Here is a 27,365-nt window from a genome sequence, read left to right as displayed (position 1 = left end):
GGCAGGCAGAATGGTCCAATAGAGAAAGAATATGACTGGGATGGAAGTCAGGAGACCTGGTCTCTATTCATAGATCATTAGGATTGAAAGGGACCTCAGGAGGTCATCTAGTCCAACCCCCTGCTCAAAGCAGGACCAATCCCCAACTAAATCCCCAAATGGCCCCCCTCAAGGATTGAACTCACAACCCTGGGTTTAGCAGGCTAATAGTCAAACCACTGAGCTATCCCTCCCCCCAAATTATTTATTCCAGTCACTGTCTGACTCACCACGTAATCTAGGACAAGTCTCTGTGCCTCTGTTTCCCCACCAGTAAATGGGGATAATGACACTCACTTTACTTGTGATCAATGGCTGAAAGGTGCTAGGAACGGACAGATTTCGCTATAACCCAGGTCATTGCAGGGCTGCGGCAGCATTCTGTATTAGGATTCTGCAGTGGTTTTCTCCCAGAACAGTTTTATGACCTATTTTTCCCAAAAAAACTTTACTTCTGAAAATGCTCAGCTAGAAACGGAGACCTGGCTAATGTCTAGTGCAGAGACAGGGCAGCGTCCTGCCTGTATGAAACAGTGTCTCCTTTAATTGGCTTGCTTCTCTCTTGCTTTCCTTCCCCATCATCTGAGTCACGGCTTGGACAGCCCTGAGCCTGGAAGTGGATTTTGCCACATTACAAAGGAAATGAGTGGCCAATTAAGCAAAGCTATTTCACACAGGCAGGAGGGGAGATTTCAAGGCACTGGCTGGCACGCCCCTTCCAGGAAGAGACAGAGAAAGAAACCACTGCGGAGGGAAATAGAACAGTTAGAAAAACAAGCCTGTGTGGGCGTCTTGTGTTCATCTTGGCAGGCATCCCGGGCCAGATTCACCCGGTGGGACTGCACTGACTTCTGCGTCCAGGCACCCCGGATGGATTTGGCCACTTGGTTTTAAGATGTGTACCCTGCCTGGTTTGCTCTCCCCCCAGTTCCTGTGCTGTGTGGGCATGAAAAGAGCCTGTCTAGATGCACAATGGGAGCTGCTGTGTCTGAAGCCTGGCTTGCTCTGTGAATGTTTTGCAGATGAAGCAGCACAGGCGTGAGCTAGACTGAGCTTAAGACGTCTTTCCCAGACAGCCCCCTCCCTCCTTCCCCCTTTCCACTCCCTCTCCCTCCCCTTCACAAGCAGGGCTTGCTCTCTTCTGGGTGGCTGGGTGGGAGGGATCCTCTCTGGCTTACTCTGGTCGGGAATGGGATGGAGGTACGGCTGGGCTGACGCAGGCAGAGCCACCTCTGCCTCTTGTCTGGCTTCACTGCAACTTTTCTAGGGCACCTGGATTTCATTGAGGATCCGCCAGAAGAAAAAAGAGCCGCTTGCATGGACTGGAGAGAGTGGCAGGGCAACTAGATGCACTAGGAAAACTTCTAGCATCCTGGGAGAAGGGACAGTTACCTCCTTGCTCCCGCCAGCCTCCCTGCCACTTCCCAGTAAAACATGGTAATGCCTTCTGCTTTTGTATCTTTGTCATGACTTTCCCACTCGCTTCCCCTGTCTGCTTGTCTCCTCTGTCCCCTGCTGCCAACACAGACCGCACACCTGGCCCTGCAGCAAAGTCCTAGCAGTTGCCTGCTGCTTTATCGCTCTCCGTGCCTGGCAGGTGCTGCCCTTTCCCAGGCCCTGTCTGTCTGTGTGTGCTTGTGCCACCCGGGCGCAGCTGTCAGCCCTGACACGCTAACGCTCAGGTGTCACGCCGCTCCTTGCCGAGTGGGAACGGGGAGATAGATTGAGGACAGAGCTCGCTTCTAAACCCATCTGTGTCTGGGAGGATTCCCTTCTCATGCAGAGACCATGTCTCCAGCAGACTGAGCAGACGTTTGGCACAAAGTAGAAAGAAGGGTACAAAGATCACTAGCAGCTGTTTGGTTGGAAGCGTGTGGGGCTGCAAACCATTGTGGTTAAAACCTCCCTGCACTCCCTTGCTATGGCTGCAGGGAATTAGAGCCAGAGAATGTGTGTTAATAACTTCACTCCTTCTCCCTTTGCTGTGCAGGGATGACATTCCTTACTCCATCGGTCCCTACGCTAGGGCTCGCAAGGGCTGCATAACTGTTAGAGGCACACTGTGCTGCCTTGAGCGGCTGTGATGGGCTGTACAGACCTCGTCTCTTGCCTTCCTAGTGCTTTGACTTGTCTTTAAAGTTTGGATCCTACAGTCCTTACTCAGGCTAAACTCCCCTGATGTAAGAGCTGGAGCAGCGGGAGTGGACTTGTTATTGGCTGCTGGTTAGTGCTCTCAAACCTCTGCATAAGGGAGAGGGAGCAGTACACTTGGTGACTTGAGAGTTAAATGAACAACCTTACTGTGCCAAAACTGTATTTATTGTGAAGATCTAACCCTTCCCGGAGATTCAGACAGACAGCTTTATAAAAACAGATGGGGATTTGGGGGAAACAGCATCGTCTCCGTTTGAACTACACTTTAGGTTATTGAAATGGAAATAACTTATAAAATCTCAGTCTCTTTATGCTCTTAGTGACTTTTGTTTTCTTTTTGCACTTCACTTAAATTGGTCAGTTCCCTTTGGTTTCTAATCACTCTCTAGCTAGTGTCCCTTTTCGCCTCGCGTTTGCACGGTGCTGCTGCTCTCTCTTGACAGCCAAATCAGACTCATTTACTGATGGGAGGTTTTTTGGTAACATTTGATGAAGTCGTTTTGTCATCTTGGGCCAAATCATCCCTGGTGTAATTACCCTTGGTGGAATTACACCAAGAATAAAGTCATGTCATTAGGATTTGTAAAATCCCACTCTCCTCTCTGCTCTACATGGGGGCCCCAAATTCAGTTGACAATTTTCTTTTACCCGAGTTTAAGAGGGCCCTGCTGCTTTACAAATTACAGCATTAGGATCTGAACTGGTTCATCTGGGGGAAGGAGGGGGGGATTTGAACTTCTTCATCTCTGTTTTGTTACAGCACCAGGACACCCAGTGAATTCAGTACCTCACCAGCTGCTGGGAGGTGGCTAAATTCCGAGCTCCCCTTTGAGATTTGGGAGTAACAGCACCGGCTGCTCCGTTCACTGTCCCATCCACCAGACCAAGGAAGGGCATGAGAACCAGCAGACAGGGGGTTTGAGGTGCCATGGTACCCAGACAGCAGGACAGAACGGAGAGATAAAGCTGACTTGCAAGACAGTCTGCAAAAGAGCAGGATTCCCATGCCCCAAAGCCACCCAACCAGGCCCCATCCGACAAATCTGACTGGGGGAGAAAACCAAGTATTGTGCAAGTGTCTGTTTGCAGATCTCAGCAGCGGCGAGGAGGCCAGCACTGGATGGGCTCACATGGATGTAGCTCCCTGCCTCCCCTGTCCCCTCTAGAGGAGGTCCCTGCATATCAGGGCAGAAGCAGAGTGTCACAAGCTTGCTTTGCAGCCCTGCACCCATGCTGTGCGGCCTTAGCGTAGTAGACACTTCCTGCATTGACGGAAGGGATTTTTCCACTGCTGTAGGGAATCCACCTCCCCACGTTGCGGTAGCCAGGCTGACGGAATAATTCGTCCATCGACCAAGCCACGTCTATACTAGGGCAAGGTTGGTTTAACCACAGTGTAAATTTTTCGCACCCCTGAGCGCCACAGCTATGTTGACCTAATTTTTATGTGTAGACCAGGCCTAAGGCTGTCAAATCTGACACAACCTTCACTTTAAAATGGTAAACAGAGAGCTCTGCAACCAGGCTGAAATCTGCCTCACTGAGAAGTGAGAATCTAATGGCAGGGTGTGTCTACCTGGGGACGCTCAGGAAAGCTCCTCAGAATTAGCTAAAGGTGTGATAAATTAAATTAAATTGAAGTGCATTAGCTAAAACCCATTAAACCTAATTAAGCTAAGCTGGACAAAAGCAGTTTTACTTCTGAAGTAGCGTGTCCACACAGAATGTGCTTTAACTAGTGCTCTCTACATTCACACCTTGGGATAATTCCACTTCACTTTCCCGAGTGTCCCCACGTCGACCGGTGTGTGACAATCTCACCCCCTCAGCCCCAGTGTGTGACAGCTACAGACCCTGCCAAGTGCCTGGGCTCACTGACGTACCAGAAAGCTGTTGCTGATACAACTCCTGGCTGGATCAATGGGAGGCTGCTAACGAAAGCTCCTCTCTGCTTGAGGCTGTGCTCAGAGCTTTGGAATTCGTCCGTATCAAGTCCAGTTAAATTTGGAGACTGACCTTCCGACCAGGTCAAGAACCTCAGATCTGTAGCAGGTCAAGCTTGGCAGCAGGAGATAAAAGCGCCTTCTCTGTTATCTAGGGATTGAACAGAGACAGAGCAGGAGATTTTATATATATATATAAAAACTCAACACATCCTAGTTAAAAAGCACATTGGGGTTAATTCTTCCACCAGCTTCCAACAGCCCAGATTTTGCAGGAATGTGGGTTTGCATGCTCAGAAACCTCCATTTGTGTGAGCCGATGGGCCTCTGTACATGCAAATCCAGTCGAGTCTTTATTTGTCTGCCTGTCCAGTTCCTGCACAAATACTAGCGCTAGGAGAGCTCTCTCAGGCGACTACAGATGCATTATTATTTACTCTCCGTGAATGGCCTGAAAGCTCTTCCTAAAGGCTTGAAAAGCCAACGTCTGTCCCTACCAGTTAGGTGGTTTTTCCATTTGACAACCATTTTTATTCCCCCCCACCCCTAAAGCAGCTGAAATTGAACATGAATTCATCCTGATTGCTTCCCTTTGTGCACCAGTTACGTCAGTCAGATTAGCACAGCCTTGGAAACAGGGTTTGTTTAATTAACTGCTTCTGCAGCGTCAGGTGGGCGAATTGGAACTATCATGAAGTGGGCCTTACACACATGGTGGCTTGTTTTAGTCTGGAGGGTCTTGTTTTGCAAGGAATGGAGCTGTAGAAAAGGTAGGATATTTCCTAACAGATTCTCCAATGATGGAATCAGTGAAATGTAGGGATGAGGCTGAACCAGAGCGATCAAGGTGCCTGGCCTCACGTCACCCATCCACGCGATTGTATTTCTCAGACACCTGCCAGTGTCTGGGAGAGAGCTTAGCTCTGAACAGCTCTGAACTTGGGGGAAGTTGGGACCACATCTAATCTCGCTAGCTACCCTTCTCGCTACAATGGGCTGAGCCAAATCACCAGGTGTGAACACTCCTGAACTTTGAGGAGTTTAGAATTTGGAGCCTGCACTTGGAAAGTCAGACCCATTACAAATCAAACGAGTATAAACCTAGACATACGGGCGACCCTTTAAATCAAAAGCCCCTTAACCTGTCTGTGCAAGAGACAGTCCTCTGTGACGCTAGTGGCATCTCCCCAATTCGCTCAGACCTTTAGACCTTTCCTCACCTCAGCAGTGTCATAACTAATGTACCCTGCGTCCCAGAAAAGCACGGTTACTCCCAAGGAAATATGTCTATTACACGTGGCTCTGCCAGCCGCACTGGTGTATTTAAATCAGCGTTCTTCCTTTAAAGACACTTCCACGCTCCCCCCAGGCTGGAGGGCCGGTCGGAGGCTCTGTGGGGAGGCTGGGAAAGCAAGTGACGGATGGGGTATATTAAACGGGGGGCGGTGGGAGAGGTCCCCAAAGGGGGTGGAAACTGGCCCATTGCTAGCGCTGATCTGTCTAATGGATGGTGCGTTTCCCCTGCAGGATCCCCGGTCTCTCGATGCCGCGGTGCAGAACGCCCTGCTAGCCCTCTACCCGCCATTTGAAGTCACAGCCCCAACCGTCCTCAGCCAGCTCTTCCGCCTGCTCGACAGCGACTACCACGGCGACGGGCTGTGCTGCCTCCTTGATTTCCTGATTCCTGCCAAGCGCCTCTTTGAGCATGTGCGGCAGGCGGCCTGTGTGAGTTCATGGATAACAACTCCAGGACCCACCTCCCCCAAGCCTTCCCAGAGCCCGGCTCTCAGGCCCAGGCCTGCCGTGGGTGCATGGATGCAGGCAGGCTTCCCCCACTGAAGCAAACTTTCCACGTAGACTCTAAACGCTGTGGTATCCCACCTAGGGGCAGTGCAGTCTGGTAGTTAAGCAAGGAACAGGAGGACAGGATGTCTGGGTTCTCTCTATGGGGCCTTCAGCAAATCTCCTCATCGGGGTCTCGTTTTCTCATCTGTAAAATGGGATGATGAGACTTCCCCAACCCCCCGCAGGTTGCTGGGTTTATTAATCATTGTGAGGCACTTTGTGGCACTGCAGAGTCGGTCTGTACATCATTATCCCCACCCCAAACGGGAATAATGGCCCGGCCCGGCCGCACTCAGGGGCTGTGACAAATCGTCCAGTACAGGTTGCAAGGTGCTCGCATACTGTGGAACAAAGGCCATATAATAATAATAATAATCCCGAGCTCTTACACAGCTGTTCATCAGTAGGTCTCAAAGCACTTTACAAAGGACGACAGGCTCATTATCCCCACTTTACAGATAGGGAAACTGAGGCACGGGGAGGGGAGTGGCTTGCCCAAGATCACCCAGCAGGCCCGTGGTAGAGCCACCTCCCTGTTTGGCGCTCCATCCATTAGGCCACAAGAAGCTGGTCAGATCCCATGTTGTTAACATTGTGTGTTTTTCTTCTCTTAGGCACCTTACTTTAACTGCATCTTTCTCCATGAAGGCTGGCCCTTGTGTCTTCACGAGAAAGTGGTCATTCACCTTGCCCCACTCAACCCCCTCTTACTACGCCCAGGAGACTTCTACCTCCAAGCAGAGCCCTACGGAGAGCAATCTGCCTGCATCACTGTGAAGTGCCTCTCTCGGGACTTGCGCACTGTGGAAGAAAGAACAGTTCCCGAATCCTCCTACACACTGCTATTTACTAATGAGTGGCTGGAGAAAATCAACGGAGACCTGGACAGAGCACCTCTGCACACCTGCCTGGTAGCCACAGAAAAGGGAATTGCCCCTGTGCCTTGGAGTAAGATAGCCACGCCAGAATTCATCAGCAAGCCCAAAGCAGCACCAAGTCCCACCCAGGTCAGAGTGTCCCTTCCAGCACATGCACTGGACCTTGGCAGCTCTGAAGTGATGGTAGAGGCAGCATCACAGAGCTGCACAATGTCTTTTTGCATGACTGATGCTCAGGTGCCACCTGGTAACGTCATGGGTAATGTCCAAGACTGCAAAGATGTGTCCTGGAGGTCCAGCCAGGGCAAGTATCCAGGACTCATCAAGGTGGACCAAGCAGGATCACGGAAGAAACCCAGTGTGTTTGTTGTGCCAAGCCTGTGCGATATCATCAGCCAGGACCTGGACGGTGACTATGTCGACCTGCTGGAGTTTTCTGAAGAAATGAAGCTGGATCTTCTGGCCAAGTCAGGACCATCTGCTGAGCAACCTGGACCTTCTAGAGAAATAAAGGTGCCATCAGAGCGTCAATCACGGCTTCCAAGGGTGAACAAAGGGTCAGCAGCTGAAAAATGGACCTGTGGGAAAGGGCAGAGCTCAGAGGAGGGTCCCTGCACGCCGTGTCTGAGGAGAAAACTGAACAGAGACCCCAAATTCCATGGGCCGAGGTGTCGATACCGTGAGTCCTACGTGGCCGCCCTTCAGAACCCCGTGAGCTTTGGCTCTGGGCTCATGGCCGCCATATTGGAGGAGTCTGATGTGCCCAAACCAGAGTTCCCTTCAGCAAGCACAGCTCCAGAGAGTCCAGCTCACCCCAGACAGAGGCCAGGCCAGGCAGCCGCTCCCAGACTCCTCTCTGGCTGCCCTCGGAAGGCAGTGACTCAGGAGACGAAAGCCGAGGAGGTGACAAAACAGGGATACTTAAAGCTTCTCAAGTCTCCTGCTGGTGCAAGGAGAAATCTCCCTCGGTCACAGTCTCCCCCTGCCAACCATAAATTCTCCTTCTTCAAGGGCCGACAACAACCAGCGTCCCCAGGGGACAGTTTGTCTGGTACCAGCCAACATGAAGGGCCTTGGAAAAGGATGTCGGCTATTTACTCTCCCAAGATGAGCAGAGCTAAGCCGGCTGGGAAAGGTAATAGCCAGTAGAGGGTTGTACAAAACTGGGTATAAAGCAATCATGGTAGTAAGTTGTGCAAGCTTTGCCTCCTTTCAGCTAAAAACTCTGCCACATCTTTGATCTGTTTTCCTGGCCAGGTACCGATCAGACGGACGCGTCTCTCTTCGACATCAGCTCTCTCCAAGGCACCAACTGTAAGAACGGGCTTTGTGCCACCACCGGGAGCTCTCCTGCCCAAGAACCGCTGTCTGCAGAGTCCAGCCCTCAACGGCTGCCCCAATGGCAGGATCTCGGCGCTGAGCTCTTGCTCTCGGGCATAGCTTGTTTGCCAGGTACTGAACCCAGTGACAGGATCAAGATTAGACCTACTCGCATGTCTTCATTCACAATGGTTTTTAATGAAAGCTTTTTGTGGTCAAAATGAACATTTCTGCAGGGAATGTCCTACGTTCTTTAGGGGCTTTGTTGAAAAATGGAAAGCACCAAAATGGCAAACATTTCAGCTGGGCGTTTCAATAAAACGAAAATATTTGCCTGGTCAGCTGAAATGTTTCTGTTTTAAGTGGCTGAGAACTAATTTTTAACTGAATATTGGGGGGGGGGGGGCAGGAGGAGTGGTTACAATGAAAACCTGAACATTTCTGACAGAAACAAAAAAATGCTGTAGGGGAAACCCAGACATTTCCCACCCAGTTCTTATCTCCTGAAGGCACAGCACAGCCCCCCAGGCAGGCAGGGAAACAGTCTCCCCCCATTTCACAGATGAGAACTCTGAGACACAGATGAAAGCCCCCCAGCGCCAGAATTAGAGCTCCCAACATGGTACTAATTCCTCCAGACTCCAGCCCCTCTCACATCGCCTCCACCCCAGCTACTCAGGCCAGGCGGAAACCTGAGGCGTTAGCAGGCATCAAGGTGAAAGTGAGGTCGTGAGGGAGTTTAGGCCAATAGTATTTGCCGCAGCTCTTCCATGAAGTCCCCAAGGAGACGTACTGGAGGTGCTGTGCCATGCACGCAGCACTCCCTAAGGGCTTTCAGGGAAAGCATGCGGCCGTGGGACAGAGCAGTTCAAGGGAGCACGCAATAGGTGACATTTGGATTGTCCGTGGTCTCCCACTCCACAACCGTAACATCGCCAAGTCTCCTGATACTTGCTGTTTTCCTTGAAGCCCCAATTCCTGGCTTCATGGCATAGGTTGAAACTCTGCTTTTCTCTGTTTTGTTTTAAGAAAAAGCATGTCTCTGGCCTTCATGGTTGCGGAGAGAAAACAGCTTGAAAATGTGACTCTTAAAGGCTCAAAAAGAGAAGGCGAATAAAAGAACCCAACCTTTGTTTTTTGAACAATCTCATGATTTGTAAGTCTCCCGCACACGTGGGCGTGGCAGTACTGTGAACTGGTAGCTCAACGTTTGCTTTTCCTGGCTGCAGGGAGCACAGATAAGCTTGGCAGGGCCCTGATCCAGGTGACCACAAGCAGCAGAGCGTGGGAAGCTACCTGGTGCTCCGCCAGAGAGGTAGCCCAGCTCCTCCTTTACCTCTGCTCCATCCCCAGGTAAGGGGAGAACGCGGCACCCTTCCCACAACACCCATGTTATAGCATCACCTTAGCAGAGCACCTGCATGCGGCATCACCCGGCGCAGCAGCCACTCAGCCTCGGTTTCCCAGCCTGTCTCCCACTGCACTGCCCAGCCTCCAACACCTTGGGTCTGGACCCTCCGTCAGGTCCCTTCCAGTGCAGGGCACTCCAATTCCAAAACAAGGCGGAAACAACATGAACTTAAATTCTTCCTTTTCCTCGGGCAGATCTGCTAGGCCCTGGGCCCTGACCAGCCTTCTCCAACCTCTGCTCTCTCCCTGCCTGCTCCCCCCAGCTGAGCAGGGCTCTGCCTTTTACCCTGGAAGCCAGACTTCTGCTCCAGGTATCTCAGCCTCCGGCTGCCCATTAACCCCTTCCTGCCATGTGTGGAGGCTGGCATGCCCCGTTCCAATTCCTTTCAGGCAGTAGCATAGTCGAGGTTAAACACGGGCTAATGGAATTTGGGGAATATGGAGTTTAGGGGGTGGATTCTGCCTAGGAGCTGGGCATCCATACTCGCTCCTTTGCCTGCTTTGCGCCCCCATCCCGCTGCCTGGCAAAAGGGAATCAGATGGCTCTAGGCTGCAGGCAACTCTCAGAGGGCCCAGTTAATTACTGTGAAAGGCATTATTTCTGGAACTGCTCACTGTGGTGGTTTGGGGGCTTTTAACTCTCCGTGTGTAGCTGGATGGATTCCACCTGCACGCATGCTGGAATGTGTACCACTGCCCCCTACTGGAGCACGTTGGACATTGCGTTGGTAGTTCAGACGTTCTTTCCACCCGTCCGTTGAAATCCCATGGCAGCTGTGGGATGTGAAGATAAATAGTGTGCGTGATGTTGGGTGTATGCAGGCATTTCTGGGGGGAGCAGGCAGAGAGAGAGCAGAGGTGGGGCTCTTGCCAGGGGGGAGAAGGCTGGCTAGGGCCAAATGCCCAGAAGATCTTCCGGAGGAAAGGGAAGAGTTGATGTTCAGTGTCCCAGGGTTTCAGCCTGGGAGACAATCCCAGGAGGAGTCACTGAAATACGTAACTAATTCAGAGGCTAATGTACACGCCACGTACCTCTTTGTCAACGTCATTAGCCATTGTGCACCAGAGTGAAGTAATCAAGGCTAGAAACCAGGACCAGCCATACGCAAGGCCACCTACTCCTCACAGAAGAGAAAATTAGAGTTCTACAGTCCATTGAAACCTTCACTTAACTGGTAAATCCGGCTCTGCTTCTGGGGTCTTTGGATTGCTCCAGCCCTTCCCTGTTTGCTAGAAAAACACACCCAAAGCCACCTACGCTGCTGATGGTAAAATAGCCCCTAGAGGAGTAGGTGTGAAGTGATGAACTGTTCACTCTCTCCATGCAGGAGAAGGCCTGGGGTAATCCAAGCAATGTATTTGGGGGTTCAGTACCATTAAATCCAGCAGGTGTCTCCCTCAGCTTTGGTCTGGAATGGAGAAGGGTGGGGAGAGGGGCCACAGCACCTCCTGTTGGTTGGTTTAAAGTCGTGCTACAGCTTTGGAAGAATTCACATTCCCTCTTGGCCTCAGTCTGGGCTCTCACGCGGGCGCTGACTTACTGCATGGCTGGGAGGGCGAGGACAGAGGTGCCAACTTGAAGTGTGGGGGAGAAGGGAGCGGGACAGCAGCTCTGAGGGGAAAGGAGGCCCTTAGACTTCCCCTGACCAGACGTCAGCGGGCGCACGTCTACACTGAGGCCAGAAGCGACAAGCGAGCTCCCAGCCTGGCAGACAGACTCATGCGGGTGGGCTCGAGCGAGCGTGCTAAAACCAGAAATACGGACGCTCGGCGTGGGCTGAACCGCGGGCTCTGATGCCTAGGGGGTGAGGTGGGCTGGAGCGCCCAAGCTGCTGCCTCCACTGCCCGCATTGCTAGTGTTTGTGCACTAGTGCGAGCTCTCTAGCACGAGTCTGTCTGCCCGAGCTGGGAGACTCGTTCCCCACTGCAGACCCCAGGATGGTGCCTTCAGGAAAGCGGGGCATTTCCTCTCCAGCAGGGGTGGGGAAACCCCAAATCAGCTGCTGAGGGTCTGCCACTCTCAATTAATGCCGTTTTCTTCCTCCAATGGGAGCTCACTGTGGTTTATTTCGTTCCCTAGGAAGGAAGCAAGGGACAGAGGGCTGACCATTGTGGTGGATGCCAGGAGACAGCCTCCCTCCCCGACCCTGCACACGGCATTCAGATCAGTCCAGGTACACGCTGGTCTCTGTACAGTAGTGATCTCAGAGGGAGAAGCACAGTCGATTTGGGTGGGTGAGATCCTCTGTCCAGCTAATCAGTAAAGTTCAGCAGTGTTGTCCCTAAAGCACTTTTCAGATTCCCTCTGGAGTGTATTGCGTTGGGTGGGGACCTGTGAGCAGGTCCCTGCTGGCCTAGAGCTGATCCGTTGACAGTCGCTTTGTCTGCAATGCCCTGAGGCCAAGATTTTGATCTCATCCACACTCTTTGCCCTAAGCATCCCCAAGATCATTCATTCAGGCAGGTCTCAGTTACCCTCTGTGGGAGCGGGATATATTTATCTAGGAAACACTGCGTAGCCCCTGCTCTCCCTGGGACAGTTGCCCAGTCTCCTCCTTCACAGTGCCAGTTACTGATCTCCCGGGGAACCGTCAATGCATCTGGCTCCCAGCCGTCTGGGAGCTCAGTGCTACACTCCAGCCCTTTCCCGGTTGTCTGGTCTCAAAGTTGCCACTACAATTCTCTGCTTGCCACCTACGGATACACAGTTCACACACGTGGAGGACCAGACTCAAAGCACTGTTTATAGTCCCCGGGGCACAAAAGATGCTCATTGCTACCCCAAAATCACAGTAGGCTTAGCTCACGTAGCCAGGAGATGTGCTTCTTTCCATCCCCAACCTCTCTGTCTCTGCACACACTAAAACCAGGAGAGAAAATCCTTTGTCCAAGCCCCAGCCCAAGTCACTTGTCAATCTGGGGTTACTACGTTTCTCTCTGCTTCCAGTAGCCACAGTCAGCCACAGAATCTAGTCAGTGCCCCTGTGAATGGACCAATCCGCAATGGAGCACCCAGACCCTGAGCTCATGTCCGAGCTTATCCCATATCTGGAATTCAAACACAACAGCACCATGTACACACCTCTCACAGCTGCTCCTAAGGACTCCCGGCAGAACCTCCTCTGCCCCTGGCAAGTCCTGGCTGGCATTAACTGGGCCCACCTGCCAGAATGACTCTGCAATAATTACCCTGCATCTTAATGCAGGTGTTTCGTGCCTGAGCCCAGGGCAACTCAGAGAAGTGCCCTGTGTTCCTGCACAGGGGCGAAGAGTTTGTCACCCTGTCACTGCTCCCATCAACTCTGCGTTTTGCCAGGGTTTGCTTCAGGTCTCTTCAGTGAGCTTTGGGCTCGTTTGTGACTGGTCAGCTAAGTCCCAGGATATTCGTTCCGTCCCCAGCCTGGATGGCCGTACGTGCCTTTCCAGTAGGAATACAGAGTTTTTCATAGAAATTCCCCTGCTGCTTTTTGCTGGGTTGCTCATGGGAGGTGGACACAGCCCGGGTGGGGATGCGCTGTCCTGTTCTACGCAGGTTCTGGCCCACGTGACTGGACTGGGGGAAATGGGGTTGTATTTCCCACCCAGCTCTGCTCAGAAGCTTTTTCTCTGGCGTCTAACACCAGCATTGAACTGCTCTGGATATGAGACTCTCCCGCTCACAACAGCACAGTCCTGTGCTTGGTGAGTGTTTCCAAATGCCAGGGCTGAATGTCACGTGCAGAGTAAGCAGAGATGTCATAGAATCTCAGGGCTGGAAGGGACCTCAGGAGGTCATCTAGTCCAACCCCTGCTCAAAGCAGGACCAATCCCCAACTAAATCATCCCAGCCAGGGCTTTGTCAAGCCGGGCCTTAAAAACCTCTAAGGATGGAGAATCCACCACCTCCCTAGGTAACCCATTCCAGTGCTTCACCACCCTCCTAGTGAAATAGTGTTTCCTAATATCCAACCTAGACCTCCCCCACTGCAACTTGAGACCATTGCTCCTTGTTCTGTCATCTGCCACCACTGAGAACAGCGGAGCTCCATCCTCTTTGGAACCCCCCTTTCAGGTAGTTGAAAGCAGCTATCAAATCCCCCCTCACTCTTCTCTTCTGCAGACTAAACAATCCCAGTTCCCTCAGCCTCTCCTCATAAGGCATGTACTCCAGACCCCTAATCATTTTGGTTGCCCTCTGCTGGACTCTTTCCAATTTTTCCACATCCTTCTTTTAGTGTGGGGCCCAAAACTGGACACAATACTCCAGATGAGGCCTCACCAATGTCGAATAGAGGGGAATGATCATGTCCCTTGATCTGCTGGCAATGCCCCTACTTATACAGCACAAAATGCCGTTAGCCTTCTTGGCAACAAGAGCACACTGTTGACTCATATCCAGTTTCTCATCCACTGTAACCCCTAGGTCCTTTTCTGCAGAACTGCTGCCTGGCCACTCGGTCCCTAGTCTGTAGCAGTGCACGGGATTCTTCCATCCTAAGTGCAGGACTCTGCACTTGTCCTTGTTGAACCTCATTAGGTTTCTTTTGGCCCAATCCTCTAATTTGTCTAGATCCTTCTGTATCCTATCCCTACCCCCCAGCGCATATACCACTCCTCCCAGCTTAGTGTCATCTACAAACTTGCTGAGGGTGCAGTCCATGCCATCCTCCAGATCATTAATGAAGATATTGAACAAAACAGGCCCCAGGTCCGACCCTTGGGGCACTCCACTTGATACCGGCTGCCAACTAGACATGGAGCCATTGATCACTACCTGTTGAGCCCGACCATCTAGCCAGCTTTCTATCCACCTTATAGTCCATTCATCCAGCCCATACTTCTTTAACTTGCCAGCAAGAATACTGTGGGAGACCGTATCAAAAGCTTTGCTAAAGTCAAGGAATAACACATCGACTGCTTTCCCCTCATCTACAGACCCAGTTATCTGGAAGGCAATTAGGTTAGTCAGGCATGACTTGCCCTTGGTGAATCCATACTAACTGTTCCTGATCACTTTCCTCTCCTCTAAGTGCTTCAGAATTGATTCCTTGAGGACCTGCTCCATGATTTTTCCAGGGACTGAGGTGAGGCTGACTGGCCTGCAGTTCCCCGGATCCTTTTCCTTCCCTTTTTTAAAGATGGGCACTACATTAGCCTTTTTCCAGTCATCCGGGACCTCCACTGATCGCCATGAGTTTTCAAAGATAATGGCCAATGGCCCTGCAATCACATCCGCCAACTCCTTTAGCACCCTTGGATGCAGCGCATCCAGCCCCATGGATTTGTGCTCGTCCAGCTTTTCTAAATAGTCCTGAACCACTTCTTTCTCCACAGAGGGCTGGTCACCTCCTCCCCATACTGTGCTGCCCAGTGCAGCAGTCTGGGAGCTGACCTTGTTCGTGAAGACAGAGGCAAAAAAAGCATTGAGTACATTAGCTTTTTCCACATCCTCTGTCACTAGGTTGCCTCCCTCATTCACTAAGGGGCCCACACTTTCCTTGACTTTCTTCTTGTTGCTAACATACCTGAAGAAACCCTTCTTGTTACTCTTAACATCTCTTGTATTGCAAGGAGTGACATTTACTCCGCCTTCCCCTGCAGAGATCTTCACCTGCCACCATCCATGGTGTGTTGCTGTTGGCAGAGAAGGAGGCGGCTGCACACCTGGAGAAGTTACCTGGAATGCAGGTGAGGACTGGACCAGTTTCTTCTGTAGCTGCTCCCTAGCCTCGTCTTTATATTATTTGCACCTTCTCCTGCAAGGAGGACAGAGTCTGTACTGACGGATGGTTCCTTCCTTTCCTCCCTCGTCTCTGCAGTCAGGGGGATGGAGCTGGACCAAGGTGCTCCTCCACCTCATCTCCACCTTGGCCTAGCTCACCAGGCTCCATCTGTGCCAGCAGGAGCAGTGACTAGATGGATTCTGTCTGTCTGTCTGTCCTGGTCATGTTGCTAGAGCTCAGGTTCCACTATTCCCATGACATCGTCAGTAGAGCCTGCCCATGTGCACAGCCCTCACCCCCGTTATGAAATAGCTGGACCCTGTCTCGGATGAGGAGCAGGGAGAGGTGCCCTTCTCTCTGTCTGTGGGGCCTTTATCCTATTGTCCGTCTCCCAGGCAGGTAATCCTTGCAGTCCTCACATTGTCTGATGGCAGTAATGGACTGCAGCCACCCGGGGGAAGCCGCGTACTTTCCCAATTACTTCCACCCGCTGGACACGGGCATTAGGATAATAACTCACAACTGGAAAGAGTTTATTGTTCTTCTAATGCTGCTCTGTTTAATTAATATAATGTGAAATATTAATGAGTTCGATTACCCAGCTTGGCTGTCCTGGCAGATGTACTAAAATGCCAGTGTTCTGCTGTGCATTCGAAAACCACAGAGCCCCAGGGAGCTCCACTTGGAGACAGTGACTTCTTCTGAGCCAGGGCTGGGTTCAGGCTCTCGGGAAGGAACCAGAACTGCTAAAATGCCAAGGACAACAGCTTTTCTCGCCAGGCCTCATGCAAAGCCTGTGGAAGCCGCTTCAGTGGGCTTTGGGTCGAGCCCCCAGTGGCAACCCCCTGAGGTCTGTACTCAGCAGGCGTTTGCCTGAATAAAGACTGCGTTTAAGAAACGGCAGCTGCACACAGACCCCGGGGTCTTGCATGGGGCTGAAACCAGGACCTACCCAAACAAGCCCCTCTACCTCTTGAGCCAACAGAGGAACTGACTCATTTGCGGCCAATGACTAGCAGGCAGTTCTGCTCGCTAGAGGGAGACACAGCTGCATGCGCTGAGCCATGTGGGATTCCGGATTCACAGCATAGCCAGGCAGGAGCGGACGGCTGGGAATCTCAGCCAGCAGCTTCTCCTTCTGACTCTTCCAGCTCCATTTTGGGGATTCAGGCGGCAGGGATCTTTGGAGAAGGAGAGAGGGATTTTCATGCCCAAACGCTGCAGGATCCCCTTGGGGAAGTGTTGCCAAACCAACCTCTTACCCACCACTCTCACGAGCCTCTGTAAGAGCTCGCCACAGTATTTACAAGCGGTGTCCCTCCCTCCTGCAGGTGGAGCTGCTGACTTCCCTCCGAGCTCTGAGCCGCTATGTCGACAGCACCCAGCTGACGCCAGACTTGGATGGGACTTTCCCTTACTGCCACGGCGAGTGGGTTCAATTCTTCCAGGTGTCTATTATCATGGCCTTTAGCTTTCTCCTTGTGTTTGCTGCAGCCCTTTTCCCTCAGCAATGGACTTGCTTCTCAGGGGGCATAAAGCTCACAGTGACGATCACTGGCAAATCCCTGGTACCTGGGTAATGCCGGAAGACAATGTCTGAGAATGCACAGGCTGCTGGTACTGCAATAACAGCGTAACACCGACTGCGGGGAGAGAGTGAATCTGGTTGCAAGTTATGCCAACTGGTTGCATCACAATAAGTACATCCCTGTTTCAATGTATCACAAAAAGTAAGTGTGTGTGTGTGTGTGTGTGTGTGTGTGTGAGTGAGTGAGTGAGTGAGAGAGAGATGGATGAGGGGGCGGATTCCCATGGGATGCCCTGAAGCAAGCAGCGGTTTTCACATGTGTTACACACAAGTGTAAGAAATCAACAAGAAGGCCCAGAACTTTAGCTAAATATCAATAGCTACCTCAGTTCTGCTTAGAAATATATTATCTACAACGTCTCTCTGCAATTAACCTTCCCACCCTGCTTATTGGCTGCATTGCTATTCATCCATATTTCCACCTGCTTCTTTCCCTATCAGCCATTAAACTACTGTCCATCTGTTTATACATCCACACAATCTAACCCTTTCCCCCCTCTCTACTCTAAGCCTGTCTTGCCATCCATCCGCCAGCCCTCCTGGCCTGGGACAGGCCAACTCACTTGTGTTTCCTTCTCTGTAGAAGCTGCATCCCTTCGTGGCAGATCTCAAGCAGGCCTCCAAGCTACTGCAGAGCTGCATCCAGGAACTGGAGAAGGGCGACATCCCAGAGGATATGCAGGTAACAGCCATGTTTCCGAGTTCCAAACAGGATAGCCTGCAACCAGCTCTGACACAGTTATCCCCCAAAACATCAGCATGTGCACTGTGCGGCCATCTCCTGATGCCCAATGGCAATCCAGCCCTGGGCAATTCCTGCCCACCGGGAGAGCCAGAGGAACTCGCTGGGTGCATTTGATCAAAAGCAGCAGTGACTCTCTCCCATAGCCTTTGCTTGCTACATAATCAGTATTTAAGAGCAAAGAAGCCATTATTATATTGCAAAACAATGTTGAAGCCAGCTACCACAGCCCACAAGCTAAGTCAGGTCAGGCTGTGTCCCTGCTCGGACAGGAGACCTGCAAGGAACTGCAAGCAGCAGTCATGGTGAATCTCTGCTGGAGCTGGAGACCTGGCAGGTGTGATGCACTGTTCTGCTGAAGATGCTGTTTATTGGCTAAGACTTAACACCAACGCCCTGATTACTTGTGGTCACGGCAGATACCATGGGAAGCGCTGCAAGAAGAGGAGCGTGAACTCTAGTGCCCTGTCAAATTCCAGTCCATATCATTGCAAACGGCCTGCCTGAAGCCCCTGTGCAGGTCCCATTGGACACAGACAGCTGCCACGTTGCACCCCAAAGGTGGCTGCAGTCAGTGGTGGATGAGGTGATCTCTGCATAGAGTTTGTTACTGTCTCATGCTCAGAAAGCACATTGGGATCCCCTGACCAAGGGCCACAGAACTGTAGGGTTAGAAGGAACCTCAAGGGTCATCTAGTCTAACCCCCTGCCATGATGCAGGACTTGTGTCTAAACCCTCCATGACAGATGGCTCCAGCCTCCGTTCGAAACCCTCCAGTGAAGGAGCTTCCGCAACTGACCTAGGCAGTCTGTGATCCAGTTAGCTCCTCCAAGGCTCTCTTTGCAGGACAATGTGTGTTTTACATGGCATTTAACTCCATTTTGTCCCAGGGTAAAATAAGGTTCCCTTGGTGGCAATGTTGCTCCCCAGGTCGGAGGCCTTTTCCGACCTCAGGCTCTGTGCCCATTCTTACCTTCGCCCCTGGCCGCCGACTTGGTGCTGTTGATTCAGAGGGTGACGGGGCAAAGAGCAGGGCAACCCCAGTGACATGCGTGTGTGTCTCTGACCCTCGGGCAGGAGGCAGCCGAGTGCACGGAGAGATACAGGGAGCTGATGAAGGCAGTGCTCAGTGACGTGCAGCTGGTCAGCTTGCAGAGAGAGGGTGGGGCCACGCTGGCCAGGCTGAGGAAGGAGGCATCCCGGCTCAGCTTCTCACCGGACATCAGGTACGGAGACTGGAGCCATCCCTGCCCCGGAAGAGGGACACTGAGCACCGAGCTCTCACCCTACTGGCTTCAGGATGCTTGTGCCTTTGGCATTGCAGAGCCCTGCTCCTCATCCGTTCTCTGGGGACAATGCAGCCCATTACCCACCGGCACAGGCTTCTCGCCAGCCCTTCAAGGTGTTCCCACCACCGCCCGCTCCCCCAGGCCTAGCTCCGCCAGCTCCCCACCCAGCTGGAGACCCAAGCTCCCGGGAGTGGTTCCCGCTCAGCCCAGGCCTGGAAGGCGGACGGGCACCGTTCGCTTGAGCAGGGTGAGGATTTTCTCCCTGGGCTTTGCAGGAGAACATGTGCCGGTGGCTCTAGGAAGACGAGAAACTCTTGTCCCCTGCAGAGCTCGATTCCATGCAACTTTAAACAGATGTCATCCAATGTTATTTCATTTAATTTTCCAGTGTGGCTGCTAGATGGCGCTGCTTCCCAATAATATCACCTTGCTTCCAGCCAGCCGCACACCACAAAACCCGCTGGTTTCCTTCCCCCTCAGTTCACTCCACTCCTTTGCGAGAGCTCCTCTGCCCTGGTGCCATCGCGCACCGGTTGTGACAGTGTCAGGCTGGGGTGGAGGATATTTCCAAGGTGACAGAGAGCAGAGTTAGCAAGCGCCATCCCTCCCTCTGGTATCCAACATCCAACTCCAACCTGCTCGATGTAACTGGGAGACTGCTGGACATGTGCAATCACCTGACGTTACACCTGCAGCTATTCAGGGCTCCAAACAGCTGGAGAGTAACATGTACCTTGTCCCACTGCCGCCCAGTCTGGGGGCACAAACTGGTCCCACACAGAGTGATACAGTGAGGTTTTCTGGACAGGTACAAATCCAGAGTCCCCTGGTGATTAGAAACATTTGCAGCATGGCTCAGCTTGTGGCAAAACATCACCTACAAGTTACAACCCCTCAGCGACCTCAGCTCTGGCTGCCACGCTGGGCTACAGTGTGGAGGAACGGGACTGCGGCTCTTCCACTCCGCACATGCAATCCTTCGGCACCACTGCTAATCGGCAGAGCGATCTTTGCACATGACCTTTCTCAGTGCCCAACAGTGTGCATCAGGGTCATAACTAGAACCCAGCTCCAGGGAGCACACGGCCAGAGGCTAGGGTTCCCCTCTCCCCATTTAAGGGGTTGTGATGCTCAGAGGACTCCCTCTGTTGGTTCCTTAACTAGGAATTGTGCCTGACCTGTAGCATGTTCAGCTCTAATTCTAGGAGGGGTGGATGGTCTCCTCGCACACCAGTGGCTGATATGCTGTAGGTGAACAGAGACGGGCCAGATGTATTTGTCTCCCTTTTTGTTCTTAAGGAACAGCGTGGACGCAGCCATGGACCTCTACAACCAAGTGGAAGAAGAAGTTCACACTTTGGTGACGAAATCCAACAGCTGCCTGGAGCGCCTGGAGTTCCTCCGAAAGATCCGGGAGTTTGAGGCAGAATTCGGCAAGGTGAGCGCTCTCCCCAAGACATGCTGCCAGAAAGGACAGCTCGCACCTTGGATACCACGGCAACGTTTGCTGAATCTCATTCATCAAATCCAGGACAAGATTTCTTTGCTTCAGCTCAGAGTTGAGTGAAGCAAATAAACTTCTCTGCCCATAGCCTGGGCTACTGATACCAAGGGAACCTGGAGAACAACAAGATTTTCTTGAAGCCCAGATTTTAATGACTAGGTTACTGGGAAAAATATGTTCACAAACTCTGTGAAATCTGGATGACCCAAGGGAAGGAGGGGAAATTCCCAGGGAAGTGGGAGCTGTTAAATAACTGAGATCTCATGGAAACTCTATTTATTTCTTCTTATAGCTCACTTGCTGGATTGATGAAGGAGATTCTCGGCTCCGTGAGCTGAGCACTGAGGAATGGAGCCCGGACAGCTCGGAGAGATCCTACCAGCAGTTCAAGGAATTCTTTATTCAGGCTACAGTATGTTTGAGGATGCTTTTCTATAACCTGTATCCTAGCGATAGCTATATTGCCTGTGTCTGGAACATGGTCCTTGCTAGGGCTCTTTGCCAGCTACGCAGAATGAAATACGAAACCCCCAGAATTAGAGCTTCTCACATTGCATTGCAATTTCGTTACAAATGGCCCAGTATTGTGACAGATCTGCAGAAAATGCCATTTTTGACCCTTTGAGCGATAATGGGCCCATCAACATGTAACTGTCAGGTCAGATTTTTGCAAGGAGGTTCCCAGTGTTGCACAGCGTTAATCCCAAATGTGAGACAATCCTTATACTTCTGGACCACGTCTGGGCTCCGACCCCTAACGCTCCCACCTCCTCCCCCCGTCTCCAGCTCTGGAGGGCAGTCATTCTGTTCCAAGGGAGGTCCAGTGCTGTGTGGGAAAAACCCAGGATAGGGGTCTATGGAGACTGAGGCGTCTGCTTAATCGACCCAAACAAGCAGCCCCGTGCAATGCACCGAATTAAATGAGGTCTCAGCATGGGGAGTGTGGAATGAGACCCTCCATTCTTATTTCCTCCCAAGATAGAATGATTCTCTTCTGCTTCCTTGCACCCAGAAATGGTTTGTGCCCAAACCGAGAACGTTCCTCTGACTTTGATGCTGGAATCTTCCAGCTGCAGCAGAGCTCCTGGCCCTCAGCAAACAAGGCCCCCAGGATAAAGACAGCAGAGCCTGTTTAGGAATAGATCATTTCCCTTGTATCCTCCTTTAGGCTCACTACAACCACGGACTGGGGCTATGTAAGGAAGCTGCTGAGTTCCAAGGCTCCGTGTTCCCGGAGGCACAAGCCTTCCAGGCAGCCGGCGGTACCGTGCAGGCCAAGCTGAGGAGCTTCTACATGAACTTGGAGCGGCAGCAGGCGGAGCTGGAAACTCTGCTCAACCTCTGCAGGTTCTGCGACAAGGTGACTGTGCTAAGCTAGCTGCTCCATATGGGTACACTGCAGCAAACTGGACCCGGACAATATTGCTCTGAGCCAGGAGACGAGAATCTGTGGGGCAGAGTGTGAAATGTAGGAGCAGTGAAGTAGTTTGAGTCCCCCAGCGCTGATTGCATAGCAAGGAAAGGAGACAGTATTTGGTCCTGCCATGCGGGCAGGGGACTGGACTCGATGACCTCTCGAGGTCCCTTCCAGTCCTAGAATCTATGAATCTATGAAACGGAGCCTCCCCCCCGCTCTCCCTAGAGGATGCGCTCTCCTGACCCTGGTAGAGACAAACTGGTGGAGAAACTCCAGGTTGGTGATTACGATGGAATTTCTGTAGGACTCCAGAAGGAAGTTGGTGTGGAGGGGCTGCAGCAGAACAGGGGGTGAGAGAAGTTACAGAGGGATAAATAAACAAGTGGGAAATGAGGTTTGGAGCGAGAGAAAAGTGCACTAGATGGAGAGCATGGGAAGGATGTTGCAATGGGCGGAAGGTATAAGAGACGGTTCTTGCACCAGCAGCAAGCGGGATCGTGGGGGAGGAGAGACAGCAGGTTCTAGATGAGTGACAAGGAAAAACTACCAACTATTGCTCTGTTTTCTAGATAATATTGCTTAGCCTTGACTGCAAACCGCACATGGCTCGTGTGAAGCTTGGAGAGGGACAGCCAGCGAGTCGGGAGGCCCTACAATGCCTAGAGAAATTGCTACAGAAGCTCTCTGTGGAGTTTTCAGCAGAGAGGTTCCAGGAGATGAAGGTACAAGCCTACACCCTGCACAGCTGCAGAGGACTAGGAGTATGGAACAAGGCATGGCAGACGTGTCAAGAAACCAGGCAGATCCTTGAGGAGATGCTGGAAAAATTCAAGGAGGCCCAAGGTGTTGAGCCAGACTGTCGTGGGGAGGAAGATTCTTTCAGCTCAGCTGCTACTCAGTCAGGCCCCAGAGTCCAAGGTAAAGCTCCTCATGTTTGCAAAGCCGCTTCCAACCCTGCCCAAGCATCGGCAGGAAGCAAGACACAAGTTAAAGAATCAGGATGCAGAGCGAGGAGTGAGCTAGAGTTAAAAGCGCATCTGCCCACAGACTCTGACCTAGGTACAGATCCCAGGGACCCCAGGTGTCCCCAGCAGGAATCCTTGTCCTGCGAGGCTGTGCAGGAGGGCAGAGGTATTTATCAAGGCTCTATAACAGCTGAAGATTCTCCCCTGAGTGCTGCATGTGGAGCTGATCTTGAACAGAGAGAAGCCCTGGCTCAGAATCCCAGCACGGAGGCTTTAGAAAGCCTCCATGGGGCACCCCCCCAGAAGCCTCCTCTGTCTCTTCTTTCCCAAGCCTCTAGCCCAGACCCTGGCCAGTTTCCTCGGGACAGAGCGAGTGAGTCCCTGGGTGATGGGCCTTGCTCAGCCCCCAGCACGTGTGGTCAGCAGCACTGGGGTAAGATGCCGGAAGCAGCCCAATACTTTCAGGTGTCCAGACATGGCAGCTTTTCCTCTGAAGATACAGAGTCACAGAACTCGGCCCGAGACCCTTCAACAACTAATCTCATTTTGCCCATGGAACTCATGAGTCCTAGACTGCCCGGGCCTCTGGGAAAGCCCCTGGGGATCATATATCTGGAAAACCACCACACAAATAGCCATGAAAAAGCAGATGCCGAGTAAAACCAGCTCTTTCGAAACTGGGTTGGCTTTGGCTTTCCAGTCCTGGCAACTTTGGCCACGGAGTGGCTATGCTGTCTAGTGGTTATAGCACAGGACTTGGCATCAGACCTACTGGGGTCTACTTCTTACCCTGCCATTGACTCATTTCTTGGCCTTAGGCAGGTTACTTAACTCCCTTGTGCCTAACTTCTACCCATCTGCAAAATGGGAATAACAATACTTACCTACCTCCCGGGGAGCTGTGAGGCTCAGTTAATTAATAATCGTGAAGTGCTTTGTGGTCCTCCTATGAAAGGCATGCAGCTGGATAAGTGCAGGGTACTGGTCGAGTTAACAGTAACGTTCTCATGGTACCATTCACATTCAGTAACTGCAGGAGAAAAGCCTAGGGCAAATGGAGACAGTTTGGTCACTTCTCTTCTAGCAGCACCCGTATTCCCCGAGGCGCACCGGTCATCCCTGATCCCCCGCAGGAGCACCATGCAGCTCACTACAGGATGTTCCTCACTGCTGAACCTTCCCCCGTCCAGAGCCGCCAGGCCTCGGAGTGTAAATTGTTACCACAACAGAGCGATCACCAAATCCCTCCTTCCTCGTCCCAACTCCCCTGCCTGCCCAGTGGAATTTCCCTCCTGCCCACATGTTTTTACTGTCTCCTTTCCCTCCTGGTCTATGGGGCTGCTGCAGATTGTGTTGCGATATTTTGTCCCTGTTACTCAAGGCTAATTTTATTACCAATAATAGACCCCAAATGCAGAGCTCTCCGTGTAGAGCAGTGCAAAGGAAACTACATTGCAGCCTGCAGTCAGACAGCGTCCAGAACAGAAATCCTTCTCGGGTGCTACTACTCCTGCAGGAGGAGCCAGAGGAATAAATTCTAGGGGAGCACCAAAATCCATTCCTGATTCATCTTCTCTTAGCAGCTGTGCTCAGTATCCTGTCAGTGTCGGATTCTACTCCTCTGAGGCTGTGCCCATAATCCATCCCCAGCGGACAGGCATTTATCCTCCTTGATCCAAGGGTGGACATTTCAGATTGGCTCCTGGATAGACTTTCAAGCACGCAGGACCCACAGTTGTGCATACAAAGCGCATGCAGGGATGTCCATAACTTGCATGCACTATTACAGAGACTGCACATGCAAGTGACAGTTGTTAGCAGTTTGCACACACTGTTACCCAGTTTTCATGTGTCATCACAGGAATCTCATGTCTGAGTGGTTTAAAAATCCGGCCCCGTGTGTCTGCCTGGGAAGGATTTTGGTGAAGTCTCGAGTGTTTTTCTTTTTAACAAAACGTTCAAACCCAGGCTCGTCTCTCATACTGCGCTGCCTCCTCCTCCTTTTTCCCGTCCCCTCGTCAGTTCAGAAGGGTGCGTTGTGTTTGGTTCCATCCTTTTCCCCACAGCCAGCTGGCAATGGAACGAGAGGACCTGCTTCCAGGCCTGTGGGGTCAGGTCACTGTCCTTCCTGGATTGTAAGGCGAGGAGGGACCATTCTGGTTCCTAGTCTGAGCTCCTGCATAGACGTAGGGAGTTCAAGTCCAGGAGGGACTGTGAGATCATCTGGTCTGACCTAGATCAGAGCCCTCAAATTTCACTCCGTTGTCCCTGTATTGAAACAACTCAATGTTATTTATGTTTGGCCAAAGAGTCTTCCAGACAGAAGCGTCCAGCCACGGGCTCCCAGTCTGCTTTTCTCCGGGCGCAGGATTTACAGAATCACCTCTCAGCCCTCGTTCCGAGAAGCAAAGCAGATTGAGCTCGCTCACTGGCTCACTGTCAGCCATTTTGTCCACCCTTGTGCCTCTTTCCTGCACCTTGTCCAAAATGTGGACCTCGGACCTGGACGCAGGATCCAGTATCGGTCTCACCAGTGCCATTTACAGAGGTGAATCACTTCCCTGCTCCGACTCACTACTCCCCTCTTTAGACCTCCAAGGATCACATTAGCCTCATCTGCCCCAGCATCGCACAGGGAGCTCCTGGTGAGTTGCTGATGCACCGTGACCACTAGATTCTTTTCAGAGGCCCTGCTTTCCAGTCTGTAGGGATGTTCTGCATTCCTGTCCCAAGACGTATAACTGTGCATTTGTCTGTATTAAAACACATTCTATTAAAATGGACCCAGCATACCAACTAACTCTGACTGCTCTCTCTGACAGCCCTGGCCTCATCATTTTTTACTACTCAGCGAATCTTTGTGTCATCCGCACATTTTATCGGCAGTGATTTTATATTTACTTCCAGGTAACTGATGAAAATGTCAAATAGCGTTGGGACCAGCGCTGGTCCCTGAGGAACCCCACGAGAAACACCCCCATATGATGGTGATCTCCCATTGACAACGACTTGAGATTGGTCCGTTTGCCAATTCACAAGCCATTTAATGGGTGATTTATTGATATGGTGTAGCACTAATTTTTAATCCGAATGTCATGCAGTACAAAGTCAAATTCCTTACAAAAGTCCAAGTCTATGACATCCAGGCAGTTATCCTTAGCAACCAAACTTGTAACCTCATCAAAATGAAATCAGGTTTGTTGGACAAGACTTATTTTCTGTAACACTTGTTGCCTGGCATTAATTATATTCCTTTAATTCTTTATTAATTAAATCCTATATCAGGTTTTCTATTATTTTGCCCAGGACTGATGTCAAGCTAACCGGCCAGTCATCCTGCTTGCCCTTTTAGAATGTTGGCACAAAATTAGCCCTCTTCCAGTCTTCTGGAGTTTCCCCGATATTCCAGGTTTTATTAAAAATGAACATCAGAGAGACAGAGATATTCTCTGACACCTCTTTTCAGACTCTTGTGTGCAAGTTATCCAGGCTGCTGATATACAAATGTTTATCCCTAGTATATGTTGTTTAACATACTCCTTGGTTATTAATAGCCTGGAAAGTACTCCATTCATCATGTGATACAAACATATCATCCTGCTTCTTTCCAAAATACAGAACAGAATATTTATTGAACATTTCTACCTTTTCTGCATTAACTGTTTTACCATTTCCTTCTACTAATTGGCCTAGATCATAGCTAGGATTCTTTTTTGTTCCTAATAACACTTTAAAAAACTCCTTAGTATTGTTCTTACCCCTCCCAGACATAGATTTTTCTGTAATATCTTTAGCTTCTTTTATCAATTTTCTATACTTCACAACTTCTGATTTATATCATGAGCTATCCATTTCTCTCTCTCTCTCTCTCTCACACACACACACGCACACACACACACACACACACACACACACTTGTTATATGTAGCTTTTTTATTTCTAATTGCTGCTTTCATACTCCACTGGACCAGGAGGGCTTTTAGCCAAATTTTTGCTTCCTGGAGGTAGAATCCTGGCTTTTGGGCCTCCTAATAAACTCTGCTTAAAGAACTCCCTATTTTCATTTGCATTTTTCTGTGTAACATTTTCCTCCCCATCCAGTTTGTTCATAGTTTTCCTCAGCTTTGGGACACTGACCACTGGGAAGTACCAAACCTTTTTGTGATGAGTTGGGACTGCCCTCTGTTTTCCCAGACTGAATGTAATCAGGTCATGATCACTAGTCCCTAGGCAACCACCAACTTGCAGTCTAGTGAGTAAATCATCTTTATCAATCATAATGAGATCCAAAATAACGTCACAAACCACCGCAGGCCCCAGAATTTCATTCAGGGATTCCTGCATCGAGCCCATCATGTCTGGTTGAGCTGGAGCATCTATGTTTGGAAACCTAGACAAAGTCCCCTGTTTTCTTAGCCCCCGTTTCCTATCGGAGTCAGACGAGCACTGGAGCAGCATCTGTCCAAAAGGCTGCTTCCTTAGATGTGTGGGTGTCCTGGGAAGGGGAATGTAGTTGTGGGTGTGCGTGAAGTGAGGAAACTTCCTTCCTATAGGTCTTTCTGCGGGAG

The 27,365-nt window shown here is 51.2% G+C and overlaps 1 protein-coding gene across 1 annotated transcript; it reads left to right on the top strand.

The window, feature by feature from the left end:
* The first annotated feature begins 1,211 nt into the window (after positions 1 to 1,211).
* Positions 1,212 to 26,670, top strand: KIAA1755 (KIAA1755 ortholog). Its single transcript, XM_034787870.1, has 14 exons — positions 1,212 to 1,476; positions 5,664 to 5,861; positions 6,596 to 7,994; positions 8,117 to 8,311; positions 9,409 to 9,532; positions 11,670 to 11,763; positions 15,170 to 15,256; positions 16,623 to 16,739; positions 17,463 to 17,561; positions 18,700 to 18,848; positions 20,211 to 20,349; positions 20,708 to 20,827; positions 21,584 to 21,775; positions 22,402 to 26,670. The coding sequence occupies exons 1-14, from the start codon at positions 1,474 to 1,476 to the stop codon at positions 23,455 to 23,457; spliced, it is 3,972 nt and encodes a 1,323-aa protein (XP_034643761.1). The 5' UTR covers positions 1,212 to 1,473; the 3' UTR covers positions 23,458 to 26,670.
* The last annotated feature ends 695 nt before the right edge of the window (positions 26,671 to 27,365 follow it).

The sequence above is a fragment of the Trachemys scripta genome, chromosome 12, assembly GCF_013100865.1.
Source record: "Trachemys scripta elegans isolate TJP31775 chromosome 12, CAS_Tse_1.0, whole genome shotgun sequence".
Taxonomy (NCBI): domain Eukaryota; kingdom Metazoa; phylum Chordata; order Testudines; family Emydidae; genus Trachemys; species Trachemys scripta.
Note: the sequence above shows the minus strand (reverse complement) of the source record. Positions and strands in the feature narration are given on the sequence as shown.

Excerpts from the sequence above, each read along its gene's own strand:
- KIAA1755 (XM_034787870.1), top strand. Across the intron at positions 5,862-6,595 it reads ATGTGCGGCAGGCGGCCTGT|GCACCTTACTTTAACTGCAT; the intron begins GTGAGTTCATGG and ends TTCTTCTCTTAG. Across the intron at positions 7,995-8,116 it reads AGCTAAGCCGGCTGGGAAAG|GTACCGATCAGACGGACGCG; the intron begins GTAATAGCCAGT and ends TTTCCTGGCCAG.